Genomic DNA, 27,978 nt, shown 5'->3' with positions numbered 1-27,978 from the left:
TTAGTCTGGAATAAATAGAGTAAAAACGGGTAGTAAAGTCACTAAAATAAAAAAAATCAATTTTAAAATCACGTTTTTACATATCCTACCTTCTTCATACCAACAAAAGCTGATTAAATATGATAAAGCATGTAGCAATAATAATAATAATAATAATAATAATAATAATAATAATAATAATGATAATAATAACACAGCACTTCCGATGATATGGAACTTCTAAAATAAACCCTTAATTACATTTTTTTAATTAAACGATAAAATATTAAACAATGAAATTACCATTAGAGCTCTTTTCTTAATGAAATGACAAAATAAAGATACTAATGATGATAAATAAAATGATTCAGCTTTGTTAATTATAGAAAGATATTTTGTCACTTTCGCCTTTTTATTCAAAGGTTTTACTGAATTTCACACAGAACAAGATGATAAAAGGGTGATACAAAAGATTAAAAAAGAATTCAATAGTAGTTTTTTTTTTTTTTAATTTTCGCATCTGAGACGGAATCCCCCCTTTACGCCCGCGCACTGAGTAAAAATTGTTTACGGCTTAGTGCCTGTGAAAGCAGATGCAACATTGGAGCACGTTACGTAACAAGCCGATAACCATCGATTTGATCCGCTCTCCGGCAAACAGGTGCGTGTCCATTTTATAGGGGAGAGATCGTGGAGGAGAAAAAGAAACGCAACAATCTTGACGTGGTCAGAAATGTTCTAATCTCTTTCGAGCAGTTCCTAAAACATTGGAGATTTTATAATCATATTTCATCACTAAAGAACAATTTTTTTTCAGATAGTGATTATATTTCGTTTATCATTATTATTATTTTTTTATTATTTGTTTTTTTTACGTGCCATATTTCCCTTTTCTTCTCCCCCAATTGGTCATGCTCGTATGTGCGATTCCTAATCCATAATTTATGTTTTCTCTTTGACAGGAAGTTTCAGAAGAAATCAACATGGCCATGCTGTAGCTGAGAGGTTCCGGCGATCTGCTATTCCGGTTTCTTAAGCAATATTTCTCACAGTTGTAGTTTATCGTCATAATATGAGGTCATAATTTGATAACAGCATGGATACATGCATTTTGATCCCGAGCGACTTTGCTCTCCGCTTTGAAAATCACAACGTTCTCGATAGGAAACGTGCGATCAAGGCAGCCGGCATGGACACTGTGCCAAAACCGAGTATTTATGCGAGCAGAGATATTGTTCCTGGGACGATCTACAGGCCCGACCAGGGCGTGATCAAGGTGGAGAAGCTGCCCAGACTGGATCTCTTACCGGAGGGAGACGTAAGTATTGTGGTCGACATTTTTGCCGGCGTGCATGTTTGATTGGTCCCCGGGTTCTTAGTAGGCTACGACGCGCTGCCGGAACTAGGCATTTGCTTGATAGTGAAGTGATAAAACCCGTAATTATAGCTTCTCCTTTTTTAATTGAAATATGGAAATCATTTGAAGGCATTTGCATTATGAAAACTGGGGGTGAAATATTTCAAAACGTGCCAGTGTTACCGAAAATCTCTCCTTTTCGTGCAACTTTACGCCTTGGATCATTCACCAATATTGTTCAGTTAGGCCTATTCATATCGTACCATGCTCCCCGAATTAAACTAAATCAGAGTCATTTAAGAAAATATTTCATCAAGTTGAAGATACACATAATTTTCTATTTCATTCTATGTTCAGCATATTAAAGTTGCATAGAAATGATGCAATTCAGAGTTTTAACAGACTGTTGATGTTGTTTAATTTCTGCAGTGAGTCATCATATCCCTTTGCCTCATCACATCTTATGAAAAATATTTTTATCAAGGTAAATTGTAAAATTTTCAAAAGGGATAACAGTGCACTTTGATAATATTTCATTTTTTTAAACAAATGAGATGTGAAATTCTTGTTTTCCCTCCCTTTTTGCCAAGATTTGATATCTGTTAGATTTATACTTTGTAAAAAAATTGTGTGTATTAAAATACATTTTGTTGATACTTTGTTTTAGTAATTCATATAAGTAATATCTGAAACTGATATATTGTTTCAGCTAAATTTCCTGGTATTGCAATCCTTCTATAATATTATAAAGATAGAGATAACAGTAAAATAAATTGAATAAAATTTCATAATGTTCCCCAGATTGTTGATTACTAGTGACCATTCTCAAAAACAAGTAAAAAGTTAAAAGGAGAAAATATTGCATTTTAATTTCTTTAAAATTTACCAAATCAAAAATATCTTTGTATCTTATAATAAATTGACTTTTTAAGTGCAGGGGGACACCCATAATATGTTCCAAAATGATGATCTGTATTCTTCTTCCCAATGTCATAAAATAAAAAGGGTAGGGGAAAAAAAAAAAAGAGGGAGAAGAGAGGAAAAGAAAGGAAAAGTTCTTGACTAAGATTCCTCAAATTTGTCCTCAATACATAGTCAATACTTAGTTGACCCATGGGTGGCAAGGGGACATTATTATTAACTGAACTCTCACCTTTACCTGAGCACCCCAATGAATGAAAGTTTGCTTTGTCCCGGCTGTTACGCCTTCCTGCAGAATGTTATGCAAGTGGATAAATATTTTGCACTTGCGGTAAACGAGGTCAGGAGAAAGAGGGCTTGTACCTCTATAGCATGTAAAATGATCCATATAAATAGCATTTAAAATCTTTAATTTTTGCATATTATTCATGATAAATGACAATGTTAAATTATCGTGATGTCTGTAAATTAAGAAGTGGAACGGTAGTTCATCCCATGCAAGATTTTTGTACATCTTTATATTATAAATACAAGAAACTTACTGTGCTGATTGCTGAAAGAATGGGCTCTGTATAGTATGTGGTAAACTCATGAACTCAGAGTCAGGGGTTAAGACATCCGAAGCCATTACTGTTATTGTGATATTCATGAAAGTATGTACATCTCTTAGATTTTGTTCTGTTAAGGAAAAGAAGAGTGGCATTAAGACAAACATTTATTTCGCTGTCTTTTTTCTGTCTCAATTTTTTCTTTAAAACTTTCAATCATTAATTTTTTTTTTTTTTTTTTTTGCCTATTTGAAAATAATCTCTACTCCTGAGCAAAGTAATGACAATGAACAAATATTTGTTGCATTAAACCAGAGTGATGAATAAAAGCCTCAGGAGTTTGATTCAAATGATAAAGATTCTTACTTGTAATTTTAAGTGAAATTTGAAATGTTTATTCTGTGAAACTGTTGGTTTGTCAAAACTGGTCAATTAAATTTTATGAAACAAACAAAAAAAAAAAAATCATTTTGCTTGCTATTAAACCTACAGATTTTAAAATGGAATTATTATTATTATTATTATTTTTATGGCGTCCCTACCACACTTTCATGTCAGTGCTCACAAATGTTCGCCTGTTCAGATATAATCAGAAAGCTCATAAGAGTACATGGATGTGCATAGCACACATAATGAAATATGTCTTTATAATTGATATACATATAATGAAAGATAGTTCACAGGGACGTACAGTACAGGTGTCAGTGGTTAGAACTATGTATATCTTTATATCTTTATATCGAAAGTCATGGTGATCATGAGCGTACATCATTTTGATGAAAGATATGACTAATCATACTCATTTGTGGAAATCAGCATTAAGTGAAAGGCGCATTACATTATTAATTAGACATAATGAGAAATAAGTTCACTGGGGTCAGCCTAGTACAAAATTCCGGCCCCAGTTTCACAGAAAAACTTGTGTCAGGTTCCTTGCCTAACATCTTTGTTACCAACGTTACGTGGACACATGGACACATTTTACCCAATCAGTAGCAGTGTTACATCACTCTCTTGGACACATGCACACATCCTAGTCAACTAGGATTTTAAGATTCTTAGTGAAACGGGGGGCCTGGACTTAACAAAATTTTTATTGTCTGAACCTGCCCTAACAAGAAGTCTCTTAGCCTTTCGTTTCAGGTTCATATTTCTGCACTTGCTGGCAGATATTTTTTCAAGCTTGTCTCAACAATTTATATATGAAAAATAAGCACCAATTTTAATTGTTTTATACAAAGGCCTTCCGCTTCCTCAGGTTTATTTCCCCAATTTGTTTGCAGTGACTACATTTTCTCTCTGACTTACTGATTATATTGTTTCTCTGTCTGGTTGAAAAAAAATCTTTAGGTAATTTCATAATTTTTGAAATGGCATTTGAGAGATAGCTAGTATCACACAGACATGTTCTGCTTGTTTATTTACAGTGAATTTGTTTGACTTTTCCTACATTTTTATATTCACCACATTTTAATTTGAGTTAGAAAAACAAAATGCATAGGAACAAAGCACTTGTAAAGATAGCTTCTATCCTGGATACTATAAGACACACACTTGACAAGATGATCAATGTTTGATTTGATATTAATGGAAAATAATGAAGTTATAACGATTTATTCAGTTGCACTGAATTAATTTGCTGATATAGCAGATAAAATGGATATAACAAGAAAGATGTTATAAAACAAGAAATAACAAAATACACATTCCAAAATTTTTTTTATTAAAAATGAGCAGAACATATTATGATAAATATTAAAATACTATTTCCTTTAATTTTATTGAATTATTCATTTATATTTCTAAATAAAAATGCATTGCATAATTAAAAATTAATTTGAAATTGATATCAACAATATGTGAAGCTTAGTACTAAGCTACTTGGCTGTCTTGTCTTGTAGCACATTTAAAGTACCATAATACCATTGTTTATCAGTGATTTTAAAACAATTCAAACATTATACATTTCAATCATGATTGCCATTATGTCAATTTTTGATTAATTGATAAATAGATTGATGTATCATTTTTCAGGCAGTGCTTAGTTATTTTAGTATAAAAACTAAGAAAACTCTATAATAATTAAAAAAAGTACAAAAAGTTTCTGAGTACACAAATTTTAAACAAGATATAATTATTTAGTTTTTTTTGCAAGAGTTTTGAGGTTATTAAATGCACATAAAACTGTTTGGTTTTTAATTGTTTAACATAACAAAAATTAATAATAATAACAATAACAACAATAATAATAATGATGATGATAGGTTTTAATTTGTCATAAATAAGAATGTATGATATCATAGATTATATTTTCATTTGCTACAGATTTTGTAAGAGTTAATTGAGTTCTTTTTTTGAACTTGAAATGATAAAATTTTATAGCCTTTTTATACCCAAAGTGTTATTTTAATAGTCACATCACCTTTTTGTTTTGAAAGTATTCATTTTCTGTTCATTAATATAATTGCTCTATTCAATGAACAAAAAAATGTATGGAAAGAACAAAAGAAAATGCTCCTTAAATGTAAATTAATATTACACAATACATTAATTATAGTAATGATAATTTTATAACCATATATATTTATTATCTATAATAATTATGCAATAAGAAATATTAAGAATAATGTTTTTTTTATTTGACGTCAAACTATGTTGAAGTTGCTCAAACTTGTACCTCATTCACTCATTGATGTTGATCAATCCCTTTCATATAATTAATCACAAAAGGAAAGATGAACTCAATTCACCTTTAAATAAAGCGAGATTACTGGTGATAATTACCCTTTTTACCTTAAGCACTTTTTAATCTTGTTAATCTGTTTAATTAGTTTTTCTAGAACAGTTTAATTATTGCTGGTGATTAATCAAAGCTTTGTCAAATGTCAGATCAGCTCCATTAAGCAAACTGCCCTGGTATTTTTTGTAGGCTGACATTATAAACCTCCCCTCTTATCTCAGGAAAATTGAACATTCATAATTAGAGTCAACAAGCACCAGTATATTTTGCCAGATTTGCTCAATTTACTATCTGTATTAGTTCATAAAACAGAATTTATTCCTAAACGCTAACAGAGAATGCCATTTTACAATATGTTTATGTTTTATGGTTAAGATAAATCAGTTTTTATATTTATTTATTTTTTTAAAGAGTTGAATAATTGTTCTGTTAATTGAAGTCATGGTTGATAGTGTAAGAGAGAAAGTGTCATCAAATGTGCAGCTCGCCTGTGTTCCTCCTCCATTAACATCATGTTAGATAGATGAAGAGCATGCTTCACCTGAGCTCTAAGGTCAGAAAGAACATTAGGGACAATTACATATCTTGTCTTTAGGAAATCTTCATCTTTGCTGTTTAATTAGTTTAAGGAACAGCCTAATTATCATTATCATTAAGTTACATATCTGATTGTCCATTCCACATGGGGAAATGTCAGTCAAAAACATTTCATGAACTGAAATGTTGAGTTTTTAAAATGGGTGTGTGTTAATTTCATCTCCCATATGGACAGGTAATCATTGTTTAAAAATTGCTTTGATTGTGACCATTTAATTAATTGATTGACATGATTTTAATCAAACATTTTTTTTTCATTTGCATTTTGCTTTCAAATGGTAAAAAAATCTATAGAGGGTTCTGATTAACATGACTGGAATTCCTTTAAACAGTTGTAATAAGCACAACTAGCTGCTCCTTCAAGTTCTTCCCCTTTGGTGAACGCTTCCATGAAAGCTCATAAGCATAAATTTGCATGAAGTGAGAAGCGTTATTAATTCTAGTATTACGGAGGAACGGTCATTAGCAACAAGCATACCTTTTGTGTTAAGTGCTCTTTATCTGCACATCGATGCATGTCAGAGGGATATTCTCATCATCATCATCATTAACCTGACAGACAAATCTTTATTTAATTTTAATTAAGACATGAACCCAGGCCAAATTATTTTCCTTTCATTAAATTAGTTTTTTATTTTAGTTTGTGTAGTATTTTTCCCTTAAATTTGTTTTTTTTAATTATTTTGTTTTTATTATTTTGCAGGTTTATTTTTAGGGGGGATGTAAAAATACATCGCTTCTCAAACTAGACCTTCCATATTTGCAGGTGTTTAGTTCAAGAAAAGATTGGACCCCACTTTGCCCAGATAAAATCAAAATGATTTACATAAATTTACATGAAGTGAAAGGTGCATTTAATTAACTCAATGCAACAGGTGCAATATGCACTGAAAGCAAAGTGATAAAACAGCCATTGGTTTATAGATGTTTCTGTACTCCTTTATGAATGTAAGATAAAAAAAAAAATAAGATATAGTTCTTTAAGGAGCAAAAACCTGCAATTTACTAAAAACAAAAACCATCCCAGATTCTTTCTCCTAAATAAATGATACAGCATTTTATTGGCCATTTTTTTTTAGAATAACAACTTTTCTTTTAACACTTTTCTCCCACTTCTGAATCTTGCATTTTTATCTCATTTTTTCAATAGGATGAATCATGTTTGTTATCAAGCTAAAAAGGTAAAAGAGAGAAATTGAGAGAAAGGACTGATCCAAAGAAATCAAGTCAAAGAATTTTAATTAATGACATCATTTTACCAAATGGAAATTTATATACATAAAAGATGATCTGTTCTTTTAAGTGGTACACAGAAGAATGATATCAACCTATAATTTCACCAAAAGGAAAATAAATTTCAAAAGGATAAAAATTGATGCTATATGTTGTTACTTGTGGCTACTGCATGGACCCTCCAAGGAGAGGCTTACCACACCCTGTGGTCAGAGAGTAGGAAAGGCCGTATGTCTGGGATCACCTCAGTATAAACACATTAAGGGGGTGTGAGCTTCATCCACATGTGCTCATTAGAGGTACTATCATGATTGACTGAACAAAGGATCTGCTCATTAATTTCAAGATCTGTTAGGAAATTAAATATCCCATGTGACACATATATAGTTGTATAGTATAGTATAGTAGTCGGAGAGAGAGAGAAGTGACACTGCCACTGTTTACAACTTCTTGGTTGACAACAATAGCAGGGAGAGGCTTGCTCATCCTTTGGGTTTTGGAAGCCAGAGATCGTCAGTAATAGACTGGGGACACTTACAAGACTTGCAAGATATTTTAGTGGTTGGCAGTTGGGGTTAAACGGGCTCATGGATTCCCTTACCTCTAGAGGAGGTTTTAAGGTAATTTGGACAATGCCTATGGCATTATATAGAATGATAAACTCTTTGTTGATAGCCTGTGTGTGTTTGTGTGTGTTTTAATTGAGTGAAAGTAATTCTTTTAAAGAACATATTAATAAAGGGTTTTATTTACAGATTCAGAAAATGTAAATGTGGAAAAAAGAAAAAAATCTTGGCATTTTAAAAACTAATTATGGACCACTTTTCATCAGAAAATATAGAAATAAACAAAAAAGTGATCAGTGAAAGTTCTGATAGGTTTACTGATTTTATTTATTTTTATTTATTTATTTATTTATTTATTTACAATTTTAATATAGTATGAAGTCTCTAGAGTATTGTTACATTTTTGTATTAAGTATTTGTCATTTTTGAAAAATTGAGGTGATTTTTTCATGGTATGAAAAAATGATCTTATCTGTTCCCTGTAAAAAGTTTTGAAGTACATTAAAATCTGCTCATTAGCTTTTCTTATTGAAAATTATTATTAGAAAAGCTGGTTGGATATCATGGTAGTCTTACAAGAACACATAAATTGAAGACAGGGTGATATTATTTTTAAAATGTTAGGGTTTTCAAAAGACTAATGAAATTAATTTTCACAAGGCTCATGTAAGAGGAACACAACTGATTTCATTTCTAAACAAAATTCTAGTTTCATTATCACATTTGAAACTAATGTTCTTTTTAAAATGATTTTATGATCAGTCAATATTTGAGCATAAACACTATAGCGGTAGCATGTTCAGAGTTGCTTAGAAAAAGAAAAAAATTAAAGTCAAAATGCACAAATCACTGTCTTTTGGGAGATATGCCATATGATGTGAATATGTTTCTGAATTTTTTTTTTTTTTTGTTTTCATTTTAAAATAGTAACATACAGTTTATTTTAGCAGTGTATTTTTACAAAAGAAGAAAATTCTGAGTATAACAATATTGTAAACATAATAGGTATTCAGAGAGCATTGGCTTGTAAAGATTGGTTTATGTAATCATGGCTGCTATTGACTTGTACATTGTGCATCAAAGTCTATGAATGTGTCATGGCATCATTTCATCAACAAATAGTGGTGCAGAGTTTTGGATAAATTAACCTGGATAACTTTTCCACATAAGATTGTTAATTTGGGTTAGGCAAATGTATTAGGGCAGTATCTTATTTTTTTGCCATAATTGGTTGAATTATGAAACCAGTTCAAGTGAATACATTTGGGGAAAAGTAGTGAAATATTCATCTTTCTATTTACCAAACTAAGGTAAATGATGCTAAGAATTTGGCTAAACTGCTATCAATAGCAGGAGCCCTGTGTATTTATTTAAAGAGTGTATATATTTTTGTGTGGGGTGTGAATAGCTGTATGTAGTAAAATTCAGTGTCAGGTACATGTTTTTATGCCAAAAATTAAGGCTTTTGTTCATTTATTTTCGTTAAATTCTCTTAGTGTGTGTACGGATCATTTATCTCTCTCTCTCTCTCTCTCTCTCTCTGTGTGTGTGTGTGTGTTTCACAAGGTGTTACATGTATATTATCAACCATTATGACTGTAACAATAATTTCTCCCAAAAGTTCCACTTTTAAAAACAGTCCAGTCTTTCAGAATTCCAAGTGAAATTTATTAGCAAAATTATTTTAGCATTGGGAAGACAAAGAAAATGAGTACGTAAAGACCCATGAGTAACTGCATATAGTATGTGTAAATACCCTCTGGTATTACCTCAACCTGCAGGGCACAGAATAACCTGAAATAACCCAAATCTATTATAAAGGGTGTTCTCAATATAATCTGGGCACAGCCCTTTAGTGTAATTGTGTGTTTGAGAAGACGGGTTTCACTTTGCAGACAAGGGTAATGTCAGACCTGGTGATGCAACATTATGGCCTAAGCAATACTGGGCCTCTTTGTGTTTGGTCAGGTGAGGTAAGCTGGTCTGGTTGTATGGAGCGGGCAGCTGTCCTTAGAACTAGGGTAATCCCTGAATAACTGAATAGTCACCCCCTTTCTCTCTCTCTCTCTCTCTCTCTCTCTCTCTTTTCCTCCCTCACTCCTTCACTGTCTCTCTCACAAATACATTGTGTAAAGCTCCGAGAACCTATGACAACTCAAATTATAACAATTTTCTTACATTCTAGATTTTCTAGTTCACTCTTTATTTTTGTGGCAAATTTTAATGTTGTCTGACAGGGGATCCCTCTTTGCCTGCATTTCTGAATTGATTTGTTATGGTATTTATAATTAGGGCACATCTGAACTATAGACTCCATGGTATAGTAAAACATTGCTTTGGGAATAAATACTTTATATATTGAAAACAAAATGTAACAAATTTTTGGCCCAAATTTTTCCAGCTTCTTTACCAAAATTAAACACCATATTATTAAAACTCATCACTCATGTGAATCTTTTCTTACTCTTCATCATGCTCTTTCCCCACCAACTTTTGGTCAATGTGTAGAATTATTGCAGTGCTTAATTCTTTAATGTTAAGAGCTCCCTTTGTTACCTCAAAAACCACATAATAACCACACAATTAATTATATAACCAGTACAGGGGTCATGTACTGAATTAAGCTGCTAATTAGGACAGGTTCATTAATTAGTATGGTAATTGAAAGAACGAGGGCGGAAATTTTTCCCCAACTGGCATGACCCTAGATGTATAGATCTTAGTATTCACAGAATGGAAAAATCAGTTTGAAAAATGATAAGAAAAAAAGGCACCTTAAAAGGTAATTTTTATGTCATCAGTAGTTTTTTGTGAATTTATGGAAAGTTTTTTATAGTAAATCACACATATATTTATACCACGTTAAATAACAGTAAAGGGAAGTTAGATCTTAAATATTTGGTTGCAGCTGTTTATGGAACAGTTGTAAGGACACATCAATATGAAAATGTGACAAAACAAGCATAACCTGCAGGGAGACAACCAGCTACTCCTCAAAATTTGTTTGTATAATTTTAGGATTAACTTTTCAAGAAAGTTATGAAATCAGAGAAATAAATAAAGAGTGCAGTGCGATATTGATACAGCTAAATGGAGTTAGGAGGACAAATAAAAAGGTTCTATGATATCCAAGATTAAAATTCCTGAGACCTAATCCATTTAACAACTTCAAAGCAAGAAGATCTCCAATAGCTTTAGCCGAAACTGAAGTAATATGATGTCCGGGGAGTTAATCTTTAATAAATCACCTCTCTCTCTGAGGCAGGGGGTCTCTGGATTATCCACACTTGGTAATTACTAACAGTTGATGGTTTACCAAATGCTTTGATGGGGTGAGAGGGTAAGGGTAAAATGAAGTTTTGCCTGCATGGCAGTGTTTTCTTTTGAAGAGGAGTAAGCCAGATCAAGATATGTGGCCATCATTCTAGTGTTTACAGGTCATTTCTTGAGATACAGCTGCTTGGGCCACCTCTGAAGAATGTAGAGTGAGTTCTTGTTGTAAGTTTTTATTCTAAGTTTTTCCTTGTTTTTTAAAGATTTTCACATACTTAAATTTAATAAATTAAGTTTTAACACAAGATAGAAGTATGTTTCTATACACTAATCGTTTGCAAAAATCAAGAAGAAAATGTTTGCTGTGTACCATTTTGAACTCAGTACTCTATTTCACTTGATCTTATTTGAACTCTGAGATGTGCAGTGTTCATAAGAAACATAAAGCATGGAATAGATCAGAACAGTGGATGTGCCTTTTGTAAGTTTTTTTTATATACATAAGCTGGTAAAGTAAATTTATTTTGCACCATCATAATGAGCAAGGAGGAGGGTTTCAAGGTTAACATTTTATTTTGCAATTGAGGAGAAATGAGTGGAAGATTATGTGAAAAAAAATGGAATAGTTAGGAACCCATTTGGATGTAGTGTTTTGAATAAATTGGGTGAAATTTGAATTTGCATCAAGTTAGAATTTGGAAAACTTTCCATTGAGTAACCCTGGAATTTTAGCATTACCATCCTTTCAGTCCTTTTTCAAACAGATTTTTAAGCCAATTTTGCTTTTGTGGAGCAGAAACGAAACCACCACCTGGTTTGTGGTACCAGTGGAAATCAATGGAGTGGGTGACTTGCACCTAAGGAGCACTTGTTCCCCTAACATATGGTCAGTACTCTCTTCTACAGTGGGGAATGACCACTGACCAGATTGAAACATTCAAAGATTTGAAGTAGGTTCTCAGGTCAGTTTTATGAACAGGGCACTGTTATTTTTTTATATATCCCTTTTTGGATTCCTCTTGATTTAAAATTGTGCCAGTTAAGATGGTTCACGCCAAGATCGATGCAGTAAATTTGATTAGTTTTTCTGACAGGAATTCATGGCAGCTATCTGAGATCTGAGCTCCAACTGAACTCCTGTTGTCTGTATTGCCTAAATTGAGTTCTTTAAATCTCGGCTCTTGATGACTGATTGCCAAGTCACCATTGGTCAATGACCTTTCAATTTGGCAAAAATATAAAAAAAAATACTGCTTTCACTAATATGGCAAAAGCTTCAAATTTCCACAAATACAACCTTTGTTGAGAACAGTGAGCTATTTTGACTTTTTATATTTTTGTAAAGCATCACATACAGTTATTATTTGGTAAAAAGAAAAATTAATGTTTTAGCCAAATTGCCAAAGTGCAATTTTTTTGGCTGAAAAAAATTAGTACCTTCAGACAAATGGCTAAGCAAGAAAAAAGGTTAGGCCGTATTCAGAACAGTGGACTAATTAGTCCCAGGTCAAATATGGTGACCCACTTAAAAACTTGCCATCTAATCCACTAATAAACATTGAATAGATTCCCCATGGATAAGTGGGTTGGCCATATTTAATCTGCAGACTTGTTAATCCACTGTTCTGAATATGGCCTTAGACTGAATCCAGTAACTGGTACATGTATGGTACGTCACATTCAAAACAGATGATCTACTAAATATGGCCGACCCCACTAAAAAGCAAGCCCTCTAATTCCCTGATATTCTCCCCACCACATGTGCCACAGATTAAATCTCAGCTCAGAAGTTTAATTGCAGGGACGCTGCAGCGATGGCAAGTATGTAGGCAGAGACACCAGCAGAGCACATAGTCGGCTTGCTTTTTAGTGGGCTAGCTGGCCATATTTAGTCCTCGTGTCTGTTAGTCCGTGGACCAACTTGTTCTATGAATACAATTTTTTGTGAATATGTTATTAAACAATCACAATGTGTAAGAATATTTACTTATTTACTAAAAAAAAAAAAGTTTCTATCACTACTATTACTACTATTACTCAATTGCCGATGAGTGCAGCACTGTCTTGTAGATCCCTCCTAGCAAAAGCTGAGGAGAGAAACTGAGCTAGTGCAATAAGGGTTTCTTCTTCTTGACATTTCATAATTATAGTAAATTTTTCATCAGTTGTTTTTAGGCCAAAATGTGTATCGTGTTTTGTAAATACCTTATATAACATTGTCCGCAGGTCGTTGTATAGGGGGCATGTTGTGAGAAAGTGTTTTTCGTCTTCAATTTTGTCTTTAGAGCAGTAATGGCATATTCTGTCGGTCCGAGGAGTGTTATTGTATCTGCCTGTTTCAATGTGGAGTTTATGCCCACTGGTGCGAAAACGGCTAGGTTTTTTCTTTTATCAGTATCGTGAAGAAGGTCTAGATATTTTTCTTTTTTGAATGTATTTTTGAATTGGCAATATACTCTGGATTTGGATTTGTCCTCAAGCTCACTGTGCCCGTTTTGTATGGTGTGACTGAAATGCGCAATACACCACAATACAGCGCAACACAGCGCAATACAAAAATCAAATCCAGTTGCAATTACACTAAAGAAATGACCATTCCCAGCAAAGTAGGGTGATATAAAAACAACCTATATTACTAGGTAATTAATATCGTTGATATAACTTAACAAATCAGCAAGACTTTTATATTGTCCGGTTGGCAGCCATGTTGGCGAGTGGCTCTTCTTGCATATATTACTGGCCAAGAAGAGCTACTCACCAACATGGCAGCTGACCAAACACTGAAAAAATTGTCAAGTTGTATCAGCAATATTAATTACTATGTACTATATTTTGCTTTTATATCACCCTATTTTATTTGAGATTACCCTTTCCTACATGTTTACTTGCAACTGTACTTTTGTTACCAAGTGTATTGCGCTGTGTTGTGCTGTAGTGTATTGCGCATTTCAGTCACACCCCGTTTTGTATGTACCCACTGATGATTCGTTCTCTGAACATACTTAGGAAATTTATGTCAGGATTCTGTTTTAGCCATACATCTCCAAATCCGTTTTCAAACAAGAGTTTCATAATACCTTCACTCCATGAGAGGTTATCATCGTTCAGATTTGACAGGCTTTTTGTTGTGAGTAAATTGAAATAATGTAATTTATCTAGGTATGCTTGTTTGAGTAGGTTGTTTTCGTCTGTGCGTAATATTTTCACATCTGGTCCACTGTCCAAGAGGGTACTCTGTGGTCAGCTTTGGTCAGCTTTGGTCAAGACAGCTAATCCCTGCAGTATTACCCTGCATGATATAATCCCTCATAGGCAGTTACACAACACAATTAACTGTGCATGGTCTTCAAGAGAAATTAACTTATTTATTTATTTATTTATCAGCAGATGGGGAAGAAAAAAGGCTGTAGGAGGTTTTGGACTGCAGTCGCATCAGATCAAACTTGTGATAATTACTCAATTTACATTTGAATATCAAAATTTTTTTTTAAGTATTTAAATCTTAGTTGGTAAAAGGTATACTTTTAGACATGAATGCAACATAGTTTTGAAACTTTTAGAAAATCATTGTCAGATTTTAATTACAAATTATTGTTGTGGGGGAACATATTTATTATTCTTGTTCTTCAATTTTAGAAAGACTAAACTGGCTGGTTAAAAAGTGACTGGCTAAAATGGAAAATAGAAACTAAGCCAGGATGCTGGAGGCTCATTATATGTTATCTAGAATCCTTTTGATGTCTGAAGCTTCAATGAAAAATTGAAAAGATTGAAAAACTTTCAAAGTGAGTAGGAAAATCAATAATGGGAATGGACACAGGAAGGGGTTGTAGAGTTGGGGAGGGGTGTATGGAAGAGTTTGCAGAAAAAACAGGCCAGTTGAAGAAACACTTTCCACTGCTTTCGTAATTCCACATTCAATATAATTTGTGATCTATTCTGTGTGATTTACTCAAAGATGGCTACCAAAGTAGCATTGAAAATCAATGTTGCAACATTCTTAGAACTGTTTGGCATTGCTGCTGAGAAAGCCACCAAACAATTCCCAATAACTAGTACATAGGTTATGGTTTGTTATGTAACTCCACAGGCTGCACTGGCATATATTTCCATATGTTACCCAGGGGTGAATGGTACACTGGTGGACTCTGGAGGAAGGGGGGGGGATATAATGAAAAGTAATGGGGGATTTTCACTCAGCCACCTCCTCCCCCCCCCCCCCCCCCACACACACACATACACACTCACACACACGTACAAAAATTTGGGGGGGTAATTGTATTGTAATTGTTAATGTCTTAAAATACTTATATGGACCTTCTATCTGTCTTTTCTTTTCTTTTCTTCAATAAGTAAGTATGAGGGCTTGAATGAACTTTTTCATTTCAGGAAATGGGGAGTGGTGGAGACCGAGAGGCTTATATATTCCTTTTTTTTTTTGTAAGATGTAAATTACATTTCTGACATGTATTTTTCAAATGCAAAAGAAAAATGCTAGGTGGATCTAATAATTTTATGAAAATCACGATAACAGCTTTTAGTGTGTAATTTCCATGATTGTTTTTATTTAAAAAGAATGGAGAGAAGATTTTAAAAATTCAGAGAACATAAGAGGTTTTTTCCATATAAATTTTCAAAAGGTAAAATTTTCGATGTTTAAGATCTCAATTTAAACAGTATCAATTTCTGTACATGCCATGTCGTATGTTGTGACTATAATCTCAAGGTACAAAATTGCTCAGACGAATAGAAGTCAGAATAGGCATCCTTTTGGAGACATTAAGGCATTTTAAGACATATTAAGGAAGCTGCAATTGCAGTTACTGGTTTTTCTCCACCACATAGGAAAGTTGTCGTGATGGCAAAGCACTTATAATATCCCATCGTTAATGGTAATCTGTGTCCTTTGTCTAGTATGAAATGGGTTGTCTTCACCAATCTTGGTCAAAATGATGTAATTTTAGTTGTAGGGAAATAGAGTGTAGTTGTTTTTTTGAGAAAGTTTTCTTGTAGAAGACAAGCAGATGCACTATGGTGGTAAAATAAATGGCTTTATTGGTTTCCAAAAAAAGTTTTAAAACTGAAAGACAGAGATGGCAAAATAATGTTTTTATTTTCAGAGATTGCTGCTGAAAACTTTATTTTTAGGTAGAATTTTAGAAAATGAGAGAATGATATCAGGAAGTTATACTATGGGTTTCAAAATTGTGTTAGAAATTATATAGAGGAACGAGAATAAAAAAGTAGAGAAAGTGTTATGCTGAAGACTTCTCTGATACAAGTCTTTAAAAATTGCATTGAAGGCATTTAGTTTAGAAAAAACGTATTATGATGAATTCTTTATTTTTTCAAATTTTCTGCAGTTTGTTAAAGGAAAATGGTAAAAATTTGCCCATGATAGCTATTTTTTGATAAGAATAAAAAATCAAGGTTTTAAGCAAAGGCAATTTAATAAGATAAAAATGGTAAAGATCTGAGATGTGGGAATGATATTGTTTCAAACCCAGAGACCATGTGCTACTGGTGCAAGATTAACTAACCACAGACCAAGAAATTATCCTGTGGTTTAGCACCTCTGAGAAATTGCGGTAACTTTCCCAAAGCCTAAACTACTCCAATATTGGATCAGAAAGATGGGATTGCTTTAATTGTATCCCACGAATATTGATCACCAGCGAGCATATGCTTGAAAATGAAATTATTTTGTCAACTGGTGGTGGTAATTTGGGCTAATTATTATTTCATTGTTAGTCATTGGTTTTTGTGTTATTTAACAGGGAGGGTTTTTTTTCTCTTTTAAAAAGATTTTGCCCTTTTTGAATGTGGTAAAGAAAGTTGAAAAAAAAAAAAAACAAAGATTTTGTATGAAATTTCTAATAAGTTGGGTATTTTGGTGGAGGTTTTAAAGTTGGTGGAATTTAGATCTACGAAGAGGTTGTATTGGTCTCATTTAGCCCTTTTAAAAACAAAATGACAGTGTATTTCCATTACCTCCCACAAAGAAAGGAGAAAAAAAGAAGTTCAAAAACTTCCTTCAAAGATAAATTGCTTATTTTCTTCAGATTTAAAGATTAGGGAATAAAGATTAAAGATAAAAAGAAAAGAAAAAAATAGCTCAGCAACAATTGTTTTAATATTTTGGTTCATTTATTTGTGATTTGATATCCTTTAAACAAGTTTAATGTTCTTAAACACTTACTGAAAGTTTGCAGAGTAAATTCATGGAAACATCACTACTTAATTTTCTATCACTTTCTCATTTCTTATATATTTTTAGTTCATAATTTTTGGAACAGCATGTGCTTACAAATATGTGTACCTACACAAAAAAGAATGGTAAGAAAGAAAGAAAAGAGTAAAGTGGCGTGAATTTGCTTCTTCAGTCTTATCTTTTTAAAGAATTTTTATATGAAAAACTATCATTTGTCTGGTTTCAAAAATAAAAGAATCTTTTTTACCCCTTGTTCACATATCTAAAATGCAAGGAAATATCATTGATAATTTTTCTTGGATTAACTTACTCTTTGTTTGATAACCAAAGAGATCCTAACTTCTGATATACTGTTGAAACTGCTTGAGAAATGATTTTATTTTCAATATATGACTTTCGTGTATGCTCCCTAATATAATTATCAGTTTGTGTTGTGGACCATGCGTCTTGGATCTAATATTAGCCCACAAGTGATGAAGAATGATCAATTTGCAATTATCACTAGATACATCATGTACATTGTTGTCAACATTACAGCATAAATATCGGGGAAGTCTGTTCTTCAGCATGGTATGGATAATAGAATAACATCTGAAAATAATTTGAATTGCATCTCTCCCCAACCCTCTTCAAAAATAGAAAAAATAGAAAAAAAAAATAGAGCAGTCAAATGTTGCACTTAGATGCCTACTAATAGTAATGGTAGTGTTCTGTAAAGAAATGTTGTTTTCACTGTTTATTTTTTGGTAAGTGGTTATCTTTAGCATGAGTGAGTACTTCAAATAAGGAAAGTAAAAAAAGCAGAAAAAATTAAAGAAAGTAAATTCAGAAAACTTTCATGTGAAAAGTCAACAAGTGCGCCTGATGATGAGAACATTGCATGACTTATGCCTTGTGATTATGAAAGAAGCATCATGCAAACATCAGCCAACTGCACCCATGGCAATACCAGGTACTCTTTTGTCAAAGAGCAGGTCTTCATAATTAAGAAAGCTTGTATCATATCCACCCTGAGGTAGATGCTGGTTTTCCTTGTTCTGTATAATCAGTATTGTTCATGATTTATGGATTTCTCAAAAGCTGTGGACTCCCTCTGGTGAAAGCTGCCTGGTGCAAATCATGAGAGAGGCTGTAATTTTGGAGTTCAATTAACACCCATCCAGGGCCTAATTGAGGGGGGTAGGCCGTGCAAGATTATACATTTTATTCTCAGTTTAATTTACCTGCAAAATATAAAACCTGTTGAACTTTCACACTAGTCTCTTTGGGGTGTGAACGGTAACGCCTTGTAGGCCAAGTTGTGCATTGTATAGTGATCCAGGGGTGACTAATTCAAGCTCTATTGAAAGAGGTCCTGCTCAGCAACTTTTGTAACAGTTCTTGTCCCATTTTTTCCACTTTCTAGGCAAATAGGACTTGAATAGCCACTTCCAAATAAATTAATAGAAATTTAAAAGTGCTCAAACATGTGAAACAGATAGTCGATATATGTGCCAAAAATTTTACTTATAAAAAGAAATTTGTGCTGTAGATGATTGAATTTGGTATTCCACCTTTTTATAGATTTAACAATTAAAAATAATAATATAGAACAAATTTTCAACTACTATCTAAGTGAGAGACTGACAAAACAAGTTTACACACAGGGACATTGGCTGCACCCCTTATTATAAACTCAAGGAGGTATACCCCATGGCACTGACCACACTCACTAACTGATACAGTTAAGGTAACAGGTGCCCTCAGTGGTACTAAACAGCTATCTGAATGGGTATTCTTAGGGGTAAAAAGGATTTTTTTAGCGTGGGGGTGAGGATTTTGATATGAATAAGTACAGCCCACTGGTAGCATTTTTACTTATTAAAGTAAATAAAAATCCTCTTATGCTGATTTTAGCACCTAACATATGTTTGCTACCTTTTAGCAAAATAAAATAAAGCTGTTAGCATGAAATATTTGATTTTATTGCTAGCTTTAAGATAGCAGCACTGTGCATGAGAAAGAAAAAAGTTATACCTTATTTAAGTTTAAATTGATATGAAAAGTAAAAATATAAATATTAGATGACATAATCATCCTGCGAGGGATGGCATTTGAAAGAGAATAAAGTGATAAGTTGAAAAGAAAATGGTCTTTTTTATGTTAAATGCTGGTTAGCGTTGGGTAATATGAACCTTAATGATTCCCTGATTGCATGTCTTATGTTGAGCTTCTGACACTGATAGAGAGAAATTACCAGCCGGTGGTAAACACCTTGGCTAAAAAGGGGGCAGTTGGCTGTTTGCTGATAATTATCACAATTATAAGAACAAAGGCTGTCTTCCCTTGGGCAGCATATTGCACAATATGGCCACATCAGGGCCTGTTCACACTCTGGAATAAATTGGACATAAAATCAATTGACAAAATTTTCTTGTTTGTTATCAACCAACTGGATTTTTTTAGAAATTCCTGTTTGAAATGCAGTGAGTCTGAGGGGTATCCTAGCTGTGACTGTGAAATGTGATCATCTGTGGAAGTCAAGCAACACAGTTTTGTCAATTTCTGATCTAAATTTTTACGGAATTTGAACAGGTTCAACATAACTGGTATTATCAGGTGCATACTAGTAATCCTTCTGCCTCTCTCCATTTTGCCAGACACCTCTATCATCTGCATTCATATAAAGGAAGAACAATTAGGAGAGCCTAGATGGAGATGGAAGAACAGATATGAGTGGCTGATATCATTGTTCTGCTGTTGAGGACCTCCCCCTGATTTTTGACTGACAGAAAATTATGTCAGTTATATGTAATGACTGTGATATTGTCAGTTAAAGTGGGCAGTCTTGGCCATAGTGCTCATTTCAGTATGGATTTTTGAAGAGAAACCTTCGAAACTGGTGGATATTTAGTCCAGAGTTTTTTTCTTCTGATATTAAGCACTCCACTGAAGCTACAGTGATATGACTTAATAGACTCTAAATGACATATTGAATTAATATAGAACTAAAAGGACTTTTTTTGAAAATGGAGAGGAAAACGCATCAAACGAAATTTGAGCACATGAAGGCATAGTATCTGTTCAAGCAAAGCAGGATCACTAGGATTCACATGCAAAGTTCACAATGCTGCATTTCTTATGAAAATGCATCTTAGTCTGGTTATGAAAGTGGATTTATTAACGAGATTTTTAACAATATGGTATGTTGGCTTAGTATCACATCACTTTAATTGATCAGGGAATTGGCAGATAACATTTTGAGATAAAACTTTAATATGTACTTTACTACTAATACATGCCAATGGTGCACAGAGAGCAAGCAAATTAAATTTCTATTCAGCAGAAATTTTATCTTCCCTGGTGAAATATACTTTGAAAAGCATTTGAAATGAAATATTTTTTTATTGTAATATTTGTAATGTGTAAAACAGTTATATTTTTGTAATACCAGTAAAAGACATTGGATACAGTTACATATTTTTTAACGACTTGAAAATGAAGGGCTACTTGTGAAACATTATTCATGTCATCTTTTACCTGGTTAATTTTGAAAATGGGAGCACCATCTGAAACTTGAACACAAATTTCACCAGATATAGATTATTATGGTGCCTGAAATTTATCCATCTTTCTGCTGGAATTCTTATTTCAGAGTCACTATTTTTTTTTCTCGTTTTAGCTGCGGTTTACATATGGCTGCCATGATGAAATCGCTCATATGGGCTTTGAGAAAGTAAGACATTGCAACTGGATAAGATTTGTGGATACCTCGACTGATCCAGAGTGCATAAACACAGTTGCTTACAAAGAAGGGGAGAAAGTGCTATACAAGACAACAAAGCACATAAAACAAGGACAGAAAATTGTGGCACATCTTGAAGGTGCTGATAACAAAATGATGGATACACAAATGCATAATACGGACAGTGTACAACAGGAGAGGGAATGCGTGATAAAGATATTAAATGTTAAGTCGGAATATAAACAAGGTGAGGCATCATGGCATTAGATTATATTTTGAGTTTTCCATAAAATGAATTCTTAGTCAATATTTTCTCTTTCTTCCTTTCGTTATGTATAGATTTAATTTTTGTCCCTGCCATAACTTATGTACTTGAAGGTACAATTAAGTTAAGCATTTTCTAAAATATCACTATAAGTACAATTTGATAATAAAAGATGGAGTTAAGGTTTTCTTTCACTTTTCATAATTTATATATTTATTTATATCTGTGAAATGAGATACATTATTTCATTATTAGATTTTGAGAAGGGGAGAGGGGTAATTGAAGAAAACTATTGAGTAAAACTAATCTTATTTTCACTCCTCTTTTTCATTCTTTACTTTTTTCTTTACATCATGAACTGGGCCTGTCTCTATCTAGTCTGTCCACATAAATTGAGATCATGAAAAACTATTTACAGTTAAATTTTATCGGTGTTAAAAGTTTTACATGTTATATATAATAATATAGCATATATATAAACCCAAATGAACCCTGTTTTTAAATGATAAATCAGGTGCTGTTTTAATCGTCAAAATAAAAAATAAACACGACTGAAAAGCCCCATGTGATTTTTAAAAATTTGATGATTCATGTATTAAATAATTTTTTTCAGGAACTGAAATGGAGATGAGAAATGCACAGCAGTCAGAAACACCAGAAACCAAGACAGAAACAAATTTAACATATGAGAAGAACAACTTGTCATCCATTCCATCTCGTCTTTATTCTCATGGTGTCCGTAGCTTGATAACCCCGCCAAATTCTGATAAAGATGAAGAGACAAGGTCCACGTACAGTGATACTGCGATATCAGAGGATGACAGGAGTCCTGGAATGGAGGTAACATCTTAAATTAATTTTTAACATTGAGCTTGGCATATTTTGAAAATCATGATTTTCAATAATTTTGAATCTAAATAGTTGTAATGAGAATTACATTTATTAACAACTGAAGCCTAAGCTTTATGTAAGAAAGTTTGACATAAACTGAAAACTTAAATATTTTGAAAATGTGTTGTAAAATAGTGGTAGTGTACTTATTTGAAATGTTAATGAAAGGTGGCAATTGGATGATTGTGGTAGAGGTGACAAGTTGTGGATTGTGCTTGGATGTGATTCTTGTCTGCTTTCTGCAAATGATCTTGCAGTTTTACATTTGGGTCTTTTAATTAATTATTCAAAAAGGAATATTTGGAGCAATATTTCATAAAGTTCCTACTAACTAAGTATTTTCAATCTCCAGGAGGGAGCTTTTGAGTTCCCTGGCAATGGTCAGTCAGTGAAGAGAAACCGAGAACGCACCTGGCTACCCTGCGAGGTGTGTGGGAAAAAATTTGATCGTCCATCTTTATTAAGAAGACACATGAGGACACACACAGGTTTGTAAATATTCTTCAGTTTTCACCTCTGTCAGGTGAAACCCATGTTATTGTTGGGAATATTACTAAATTATTTATTATTATTATAAATTTTATAATTTAGGATTAGAATTATTAAAGAGAAAATAGTTCATATGTTTAGATATAAAAAGGAAAAGAAAAATCTTAATTTAGATGATAGATAACTTTTTTAAAACGAAACAAGTGAAAGAAATTGAGGTGAAATTCTCATGTTGAAAAATTAACTGTTACAGATAAAAAAAACTATTATATTGAAATATTTTCTAGGAGAAAAACCTCATGCGTGTGACATCTGCGGCAAGGCATTTTCTACCTCCAGTTCACTTAATACACATCGTAGGATACACTCAGGAGAGAAACCTCATGAGTGTAAGACCTGTGGAAAGAGATTCACTGCCAGCTCCAACCTATACTATCACAGAATGACGCATAATAAGGTAGGATGAACATTTCCAGTTGTATATTAACTTATTTTGAAATAGTAAAATTATTTTTGAAATAGCTATTATAGTCTTAATACTGTAATTGTAGAATATGTATGAATTCATTATAAAAATGCATTTGTACCAAATAGAATAATAAGAAAAATAATTGAGAGGGAGAGACAGTTTGTTTTCATTAATATTCATCAATAATTGCTTTGTGGACTCGTTCATTGGCAATATACTTTAAAGCTGCATATTTCATCTCTGAAAGATGAATATTTATTCTTTTGTTGCCGCAATTCCAGGAGAAACCTCACAAATGCTCCTTGTGTTCTAAATCGTTTCCGACTCCCGGCGACCTGAAAAGTCACATGTATGTACACAATGGCTCCTGGCCATTCAAATGTGACATCTGTAACAGAGGGTTCAGCAAGCAAACCAATCTTAAGAACCACCTGATGCTTCATACTGGTAGGTTAACTTGGCTGAAGTCTCATTCACATATGCTTTAAATATTATGTTTTAATTTTAGATGTAATTGAAAAAAATGAGTGAAAAGGTATTTTGTCAAAATTTACTTGAATAAGCTATTAAGATCCTCATAGTTTTTAATTTATTTATTAATTTACTTTTTATTGGAAAACTTGTCACTTTATATAGGGACACTCTCTCTCTCTCTCTCTCTTCTTGTTCTGTTGCTGTGGAAGGAGTTTTGTCATTAAACAGAAAAATAACATTTTGAAGATTATGACATTGGTAAAGGCAAGTTTCTTTACTGTCAGAACATTTAAAAGTCAAATGCTTCTCATTTATTTTAGGTGACAAGCCTCATGAGTGCCATTTATGTGGGAAAAGATTTGCTCTGCAGTGTAACCTAAAGACACACTTCAAAACACACGAAGGTGAGCGGATGAATGCATAATGCAATAATTCAAGCATGATAATGGTTTGAGAAGGGTTTTGCTGAAGAGGCAGACTTTTTACCTAAATTATTTTCCTTGAATTTTCCATTTAAATGCAGTTTTAAAGAAAATATGGAGAAATGTGTAGAAGTTACTAAGTAAGTCAGGCTTTTATTTGGGTTCATTTTTTTTTTCAGGAGAGTCTCAAGAGCATTGTATTAAATGTGGCCGGGCCTCCCTTGTTAGTGCTCAGAGGTTGTACCATGGCTACTGCCAGGCCTGTCTCAACCTCAGTCTCAGTCACGGCAATCTCACCAGTAGCAGTCTACCAACTCCCCCGGCTCCTCCTGGCACAGTGCAGCATCTCCATCCTGCTGTGTCGCCACCTATTGGACGTTTACCTCCACCTGTACTTCAGCCATTACCTCCAGGGCTACTGAGCATGCCAGGACCTATGGTACGCTCACCCCCAGTGGTCAAAAGAGCATCGCCAAAATCTTTCGCGATTGATGATATTCTTGGTAGGAAGGACGTGAAGAGAGAGGAAACAGCACCGACAACATCAAGTCCGCCTTCATCATCAGTAACTGTTTCTTCCTCCATGACAAGAGAGCAGTACTCCATGCCTGTTGCATTCAGACCCCTATTGGCTAGTTCATCGGCAGGACATGGGACAATGTTTCCATTACCTCCAGTTTATGTGAACGGCATGATTGAAGCAAGCGCCGCCAGCACTAAAAACACTTCCCCTCTTGGCATTCACATACCTGGTTTTACAAATCCCTATCAAGCTTTTCCAATGGGACTGTCACACCCTTATGGCCCCATTCCGAGTATTTATGGTGATCATTCCAGAAAACTTGCTCTGGGTGGACAACACTTCTGATGACTTAAACTCAGTAAAGTTTTGTTACTGTACAGTATGTTTAAGTCTAAAAATGTGATTACATGTGACTACTAGAATAGAGCCAATACAACATGGGTGGTACAGTTAGATTGCAACCCTTGCTCAATTAGTACATTAAAAAGGCACTCTACCTACTTTTTTCCCCTGTTATTGTCCTTTTGTGTATAGGGTAGCAATGTCAATATGCAATCAAAAAATTGTAACAAGCACAGAAATTAAATGTTGTTTTATTTTAAATGTTGAAAAAGTTGTTACTGATTTAATGTTTGTTATACAGTTAACAGGAAACTTGTTTTTGATTACAAAATCTGTTGATTCAGGGTTGTGTGAAGGAGGCAGCAAAAGTTTTACTCTAGTCAGTTTCAAAAACTATATAGAAATATAGTGACAGTCATTGGAATAAATAAGGGTAATTCAAACCAGGTTTCTAAATGTTATATATAATTTACAATGGCATATTAATGTTGCTAGTAAATTGTACATAGGACTGTTCAATGTATGGGGTATATAGTTGGCCATTTTTTCATCTACCTCAAAATTTTCAAACATAATCGCCCATTTATTTATTTAGTTATTTATTAAGGTAGTTGTGACGATTTATCTGGTGGGTTTAAGAAGTGGTAGATACTATCACATTGCAATACACAATACCTAGTCACTTATACATTTTTCCTGTTAAATAATGGTGAGATTTTCAGAGAAACGGATATTGGGAGGGAGGGACTAAACTTATTAAATGTACAATTTCATAGTGGTTATATGGGATTTGAACAGTCTAATTACGTTTGTGAATGCAAATGATATTGTTATAATTTTCTGTCTGAATGTAGGTAATTGTTTTGTCAGTGACATATCCATAAAGTCCAGAAAGAATTAGTCAGTAGTTACTTTGTCACATACATGTGATACATTCAAGAAACTGACATGTACGTACATACCTGTTATTATCAGGGAGTTGGAATATTTTACATCAAGAGTTTATAGCCTTGCCAACTTTGAGATTGCCTGAATTACTTTTTTTATTCAATTTCAAAGCCATTTTGACTAAGAGTCAAATGTAAGAAATCTCATTTAAAAAGAAACTAGTCAGTATTATATGGGAGCAGTATTACCTTTTTTCTCTTTTTTTACATAAATCATTTGCTCAGAATATCTAGCTGGTGCAAGCTTTCTTTTCTTTTTGTCGAATGCCAGGATAGGAAAAATTTGTGATATGTGGACAAAACATGATAAAAGGCTTGCCAGGCCATATTATATTAAGTATTATCTACACGCCTAAGCATAATCATATCAGTAAAGTGAAGGTGGGCGTGTATTGCTCAAATCTATTATGATCTATTACGAATCCATGTACATATAAGTAAATGTATTAGTGGATTAATTCATGTTTAGCTGTGTTAGAAGTGTTACTGTGCATTTATTACTATGCTGGTAAATGGCATGCTGTAAGGTAATTAGTTATATTGTGTGTTTGTGTTTAGAATACAGATATTGTTAATTCATGACAATCAAAATTGTATTGATATTTATGTGTTACCACTGCTGCACATGTACTTACAGTATCCGATATCCATTCAATGAGTTTGTTAATTTGAGGGAAATCTAGTTGATTGAGTTGAGGATTCTGTATGAAGATCGCACAGAGAGTTCACTTGAATAGCACTCAACTATTACAAGTGGGCAAAATAGCGGTGTCGTGCGTACATCTTTTTATTTTTGTGTGTCATATTATTAGATATCAAAATATATGTACAGAATGCATTTCTACATAGTGTTGCAAAATGTATTGGTGATATTAACAGATATACATGTAGTAGAAAAAGCTTTAATTATGGCCTAGTTTGTATCATCCAATGAGGATGATTTGCAGGAATGTGTCAGTCAAGCACGAGCAGACTCCCATGATTCCCTGAACTTTTAAATTGAATGTCTCCAGACAGTTGTGGTCATTTTATTTTAAAATAGCAGGTAATTAAAGCAAAATTTAATATTCAATGGGTCCATCGGTTAATGTTCCATTTGGATTTCAGTTGTAGTTTGAATAAGGCTTGAAGGTAAGATTAGCAGTAATTACTTTGGGAGTTCTCCTGTGTAGCATTGTAGTTCTATTTGCCAATACAGTTTTGCTTTTTTTCCCAAAATTGTGAAACCTCAACAAAATTAGGAATTTTGAGCTCAAGATAATCAAAAAAATGTAGATTGTAAGCATTTCCAAATCAGTCAGCTGTTATTCAACTAGACTTCAGAATGTTGTCATTCCTCACCAAGATAAAACTTGGATGTTCTCTTTTTAGTATTTTTTCTTATGTGAAACATTGATGTAAAACCATGAGGTGGCACATACAGAGCAGCAGCACTTTTTTTTCTTTTGTGTGTAATAGGTGCAAGCAGTTATGGTGGTTCAAAAAATATTTTGACAGTTATTTAAATTGATATGTTCTGTGATTTTCATATGGTGTTGATACGTGCTGTATCGTTGCCTTGTCAAACTCAGGAATTGGTACAAATAAAAGTATCTAAAAATAAATTGTTGACTGTTAAGAGTTTGGAATCTTTCACAAGCTTGTCTTCCAATCTTGTGATCATTTCTCAAAAGAAAAATTTCTTAAAGTGTGCAATGGTCTGGATATGGCAGTTTTTTTGAAGTTCTGGTATAAAAATGAAAGGTTGTTATTTTGGATTGTTATGATGTCAGTTGTGTTTGGTCATTTGCAGTTATCAAAACCTGTAGGAAAAATGGTTAAAATGGTACATTAATTGTTGCTGGAAAAATGGTTCCAGTATTGATATTTCATGACCTATCCCTGTGTATTATCGAGTCCAGGGCTCCCTGGTGTAATGCTTGTCACATCTGTCTTACACACAAGTCCTCAGTTTGTCCCATACAAAACTTTTGATACATCCACACTAATATGGAGGTTTCCAAATAA

At 33.2% G+C, this 27,978-nt stretch overlaps 1 protein-coding gene across 6 annotated transcripts; it reads left to right on the top strand.

The window, feature by feature from the left end:
* The first annotated feature begins 923 nt into the window (after positions 1-923).
* Positions 924-27,575, top strand: LOC106160039 (uncharacterized). 6 transcript variants are annotated; one of them, XM_013536536.3, is made up of 8 exons: positions 924-1,297; positions 21,087-21,396; positions 22,028-22,254; positions 22,658-22,793; positions 23,082-23,251; positions 23,545-23,710; positions 24,058-24,141; positions 24,339-27,575. In XM_013536536.3, exons 1-8 carry the CDS (start codon positions 1,076-1,078, stop codon positions 25,025-25,027), a joined length of 2,004 nt encoding a protein of 667 aa, XP_013391990.2. In that variant the 5' UTR covers positions 924-1,075; the 3' UTR covers positions 25,028-27,575. The 6 variants fall into 6 exon arrangements, with proteins under 6 accessions (XP_013391990.2, XP_086872935.1, XP_013391992.2 ...); XM_087016809.1 differs by lacking the exon at positions 924-1,297 and adding an exon at positions 7,779-7,995; XM_013536538.3 differs by lacking the exon at positions 924-1,297 and adding an exon at positions 11,240-11,426.
* Positions 27,576-27,978: the final 403 nt, after the last annotated feature.

Source organism: Lingula anatina, chromosome 7, assembly GCF_051362555.1.
Source record: "Lingula anatina isolate TDL-2025a chromosome 7, LinAna3.0, whole genome shotgun sequence".
In the NCBI taxonomy this organism is placed as follows: Eukaryota; Metazoa; Brachiopoda; class Lingulata; order Lingulida; family Lingulidae; genus Lingula; species Lingula anatina.
This window is presented reverse-complemented; position numbering and strand designations above follow the sequence as displayed.

Excerpts from the sequence above, each read along its gene's own strand:
- LOC106160039 (XM_013536536.3), top strand. The coding sequence starts at position 1,076 with ATGGATACATGCATTTTGATCCCGAGCGACTTTGCTCTCCGCTTTGAA. Across the intron at positions 23,711-24,057 it reads CCACCTGATGCTTCATACTG|GTGACAAGCCTCATGAGTGC; the intron begins GTAGGTTAACTT and ends CATTTATTTTAG. Across the intron at positions 24,142-24,338 it reads ACACTTCAAAACACACGAAG|GAGAGTCTCAAGAGCATTGT; the intron begins GTGAGCGGATGA and ends TTTTTTTTTCAG.